Source organism: Rhincodon typus, unplaced genomic scaffold (assembly GCF_021869965.1).
Source record: "Rhincodon typus isolate 14 unplaced genomic scaffold, sRhiTyp1.1 hic_rhity00001401, whole genome shotgun sequence".
NCBI lineage: Eukaryota > Metazoa > Chordata > Chondrichthyes > Orectolobiformes > Rhincodontidae > Rhincodon > Rhincodon typus.
In genome coordinates this window covers 6,191-10,833 of record NW_025967039.1, presented here as the reverse complement: position 1 = coordinate 10,833, position 4,643 = coordinate 6,191, and the positions used below count along the sequence as shown (strand labels likewise).

Here is a 4,643-nt window from a genome sequence, read left to right as displayed (position 1 = left end):
CTCCTCGTGGGAGCACGAGGCGGCGCCGATACAGTCATCAATGTAACAATATGTTTGCATCATTTTTCAAGGAATGTGTTCCAGACCATTGCGACCCCTGCATGAAAACATGTCTTAATGGCCTTTGTTTTGGCTAATTACTTTAAATTGCATTGTCTGGTTACTGACCCTTCTGCCATTCAAAGCAGTTTCTCCTTCACTTAATCTAGCAAAGCTCTGCATGATTTTGAAGTCCTCTATTAAATGTTCCCTTTTCTAATTGAAACATATAAGATTCTGAGGGAGCTTGACAGAATAGGTACTGAGAGAATGTTTCCTCGTGTAAAGGTATCTTGAACTAAAGGACATAGTTTAAACTGAGGGGTCTCTCATTTAATACAGAGAGGAGGAGGATAGGGAGGCAATCCCAAATCTTAGGGTTAAAGCAGCTGTAGGTATGGCTGTCAATAGTGCAGCCAACCAAATTGGGGATGTGCAGTTTAGAATTTCCAATCTGCCTACACCTGCCCACGCTGGGCAACAGAATAGATTTCAAGGCACTGTTTTGGAAAAGAGTGAGGACTCTGTCCTTCACCCCCAGTAAATGCCCTGTTCTATATTTAACCTTGAACCAGCATCACAAAATAAAATCAATGACTTGGTCATAACTTCAGGGTGTTTGTCAGATCTCACTCTGTACAAACTGGTTATCATGCTTCCTAAATATCAGCCCAAATTGTATTCCTGAGGCTGTGCAAAGAATTATATAAATGCAAATCTTTCCACATGCATTTCTTGTGCTTCACTCTTCAACAGAACATTTCCATCCTTACCCCTTTGCTGATTGTCTGGGAGTCCGCTAAGACCATGAGCTCTTGCTACTGAGGTTGGTGGAGGCCAAGGCACGACCCTGTGAGCTTCATTTGGCAAAGATTGGAAAGCAGCTACGAGACAAAAAAAATTAATACTAATGTCACCTGTTGGAATTTCAAAATATTTTCTATCAATAGCATTTGTGAAGAACGTTAAACTTTCTAAAACAATCCGTATTCGTGTACATTCAATTAAAAATAGGCATAGAGATGGCACAACAGCTTGAAAACCTTAGATAACACAGTGTGGAGGAACACAACAGGCCAGAAGCATCAGAAAATGGATTTTCTGAAGAAGGGTCCCAACCCGAAACGTCAGCTTTCCTGATCCTCTGATGCTGCCTGGCCTGTTGTGTTCCTCCAGCTCCACACTGTGTTATCTCTGACTCCAGCATCGGCAGTTGTTACTATCTCAGCTTGAAAACTTTGCCTTGATATTTCTTTCTCAAACACTGTAGCCCACACTCCCCTTGAAGCTTGCATACATAAGATTGAATGTTGACCTTATAGTTTTGATGAACTCTGCAGGTTCCTGTGAGCCTTCTCTGCTGTTTTGGCTAAACCCCTTCCAAAACCCCTACAGTTTATTCACAAAATTTTCTCTCCCTGCTTCCAAAAGACCAAAGAGTGAGACCTTCCTATAGTTTAACCAGCTCTGTACAAGCTATAAATGTCCACATATTTTAAGCAGAGTGGCACTCAAAATCACACCCTGCTGTCTTGTGGAGCATCTTAAAGCAGTATTTCACTTTATTATATCCCGTAGAAAAACACAATGCATTCGTTATATTCCATTATCAACAATGCAATAACTTAAGTGTCAAATACATCAAAATGCATACCGAAATGTGAAGAAGATAGATTTTCTGTCACTCCACGTTGTCATACCTCATATTTCTCATCAATACTTCAACAGAAAGCATATCTGTGCAGTGACATCACGTAGACAGTTCACAACAGACAGCAAAGAAACAAATTAGAGTGTAAAGAAGAATGTTTTATTTGGTTTTTAAGCTTTTGTATAAAGAAAGCCATTTTGTGTTAGCCATTCAGTGCTTCTCTGACAATTTTGCTTTCACATTACAGGACACGTTATGCTCATCAAGATGCTGCTAAAAGACCAGTTTGAGATTTTCCATTTCTATCACCAGCCATCAAACCTGAGTCAGGCTGCCAATTTGGTGCCAAAATGGCAGCTTTGAGCTCACGCCCTCCAGAAATAGAGTGAAAAAAAAGCTGAGACACAGTTCATGTAGATTCTTGGGAACGAAACAGGCTCTCCATTCATCAATCCGTAATCTGGGTGCTGAATTACATGCACATAAATGGCCAACACTAATTACTGCAGAACTACTTACCATTTATCTCAGGAGTTACCATTGCCCACAGGCCCAGGGATGGGATTATAGGTTGCTGATGGGTAACAGGTTGAGTAGGATTTGACACAGACTGGAAATCAGCTGAAACAGTAAAAGAAAATTCTCCTCCTTAAAACCAAAAAGCACACAAAGTTCAATTTTTTTTAAAAAACGTGAAATCCATTAGGTGCATGGGATAGTTATACCTGTATAAATGAATAGAATTCACACATAAGATGAGGCTAATAACACTCACCATGATTATGGAGTAAATCTGGCACCAAGTTCTCACAAGAGATGAATTGTGCAAATCTGGAAGCTGTTGTCAGAGTTACTTCACTTGTTCACAAGGTGAGCTGCAGTCCTCATTAACAAACTCAGTATTGAAATAAACGTACTGCAGAATCATGGAGTATTCACCTATGAATTCCTCACTAAATACACCAGGGTGAATTAGGGATGGGGCTTTCAGGAGTACAAGAACTTTTAAGTGATGGGACAACAGCTAATTATTGCACAAAACATCTCCAACTTGGAAAAACGTAGTTTTTTTTTTAAGGCTAACATTCACTAGTTGCTCATCTGCAACGCTGTAAATAAGAAGTAAAAGTCAAGTGCAACTTTAATTTTAAAGAGCATAGACTGAATGAGCTCATGCAGATTGAATTCAATGTAAAGCCAATGATCCTGTCATTGTTTTTATACACTGCGACAAAATGTACAGTGAAATGCAAAGTTGATTAAGTAGAAATTCACCAGGACTGGAAGGTGGACGGTAGGCAACATAAGACTAAGGTCCTGCAGAACCACCAGTGAGGCAGTACATATTACATCATGACAAATTTATCTAAATAGATTCCATTACATACATGATTACAGGACAGTATCTTTCTTCAATATACAGTCTGATTACTAGCATGTATCTAAATGGAATTACATCTTATTGTTGAATATACTTGAATAAATACATGCATGTTCAGAAACAACTTTACATAATAAACTTGTGATTAAAATTTGAACATCTGATCATGGGACATGAATCCAATGCTAAAAAGACTGGCTGAGAATTAATGTGTTCTGTTGTTTATTTATTGCTCTTGATTCTACGAAAGGTTGACACTGATCCAGCTTCCTCCTTACTCAATTAGATGCAGCAGCCAAGTGTACAAACAAGTGGCTCTTAATATTATGAAATCTGGTTTATTTCTAAAGTGCAAATATAAGTCAATGGATTAAATTAAGGGATACAATTTCTTTTTAAATTAAAGAGACAGAAGTTCTGCTAAATGATGACTTGTGCGGACGATAAAAGTAAAATACAATAGATGCTGGAAACCTGACCTAAAATCAAAATGTGCTGGAGAAACTAGATCAGGGAGCATCTGTGCAAAGATAAACGGTTAACATTTGTTTTTTAATTCATGGGATGAAGGCATCGCTGGACAGGTCAGCATTTATTGCCAATCCCTAATTGTTCAGAAGGTAGTTAAGGGTCAGCCACATTGTTGTGGGTCTGGAGTCACATGTAGGCCAGGCCAAGCAAGGATGGCAGTTTCCTTCCCTATAAGACATTAATGAACCTAATGTTTTTTTTTCCCCAATAATCAACAGTGGTTTCACGGTCATCATTAGACTCTTAATTGCAGAATTTTAATTGAATTCAAATTCCATCATCTGCTGTGGCGAGATTTGAACCCAGATAACCAGAACATTACTGAGATCTCCAGATTAACAGTCCAGCAATAATTTCAAATCCAATAAGATTTTAGCTCTCCAATTAAGAATCATATTTGACTTGAACCATTGACTATCTGTTTCTACTTCCACAAATGCAGCCAGACCTGCTACCATTTTCCAGAACATTCTGCTTTTATTTCAGATTTCTAGTATCCGTAGTATTTTCCTTTTATAATGCACTCAAGTAGGTAGAATTTCTGCTTATTTTGCACAAGTGAATGATGTGTAACTTGAGAAGTTTACTAGAACTAACAGACCAGGTGGGAGCACGTTTAAGACAAACTTGGATATATGAGAGCACTTCAACCTAGTGCAACGGATATAAACAAGCTTCACATACCTCGATATGTAAATTTTAAAAATGACAGATTTTAAAATCAGCCACACAAAGCAGTGTAATGATCCATTCTCATAAATCATTACAATAATTCTTCACTTGTAATTGCATTCTTGAAAAGGGAAGTTTTAAACGAAACAATGTTGAGCGAATCTGATTCTTCCATAACAATGAAGACCAAGCTGTGGTCGGTCTTTTTTTGTCAAAAATTTTGACTGAAATTTTGTAAGTGAAATATTATACATTCCCAGAGATAGTAGGAACTGCCGATGCTGGAGAATCTGAGATAACAAGGTGTAGAGCTGGATGAACACAGCAGGCCAAGCAGCATCAGAGGAGCAGGAAAGCTGACGTTTCAGG

General features: G+C 38.4%; 1 protein-coding gene across 1 annotated transcript in view; it reads right to left on the bottom strand.

The window, feature by feature from the left end:
• LOC109914844 (embryonic polyadenylate-binding protein B-like) overlaps positions 1 to 4,643 on the bottom strand; it is a 24,793-nt gene that overhangs the window by 14,885 nt on the left and 5,265 nt on the right. Inside the window, exons 5-6 of the mRNA XM_048592531.1 lie at positions 2,210 to 2,311; positions 813 to 923 (exon numbers count right to left, since the gene is read on the bottom strand). Of these exons, the coding sequence (XP_048448488.1) occupies positions 813 to 923; positions 2,210 to 2,311 (213 nt within the window). The remainder of the gene's footprint in view (positions 1 to 812; positions 924 to 2,209; positions 2,312 to 4,643) is intronic.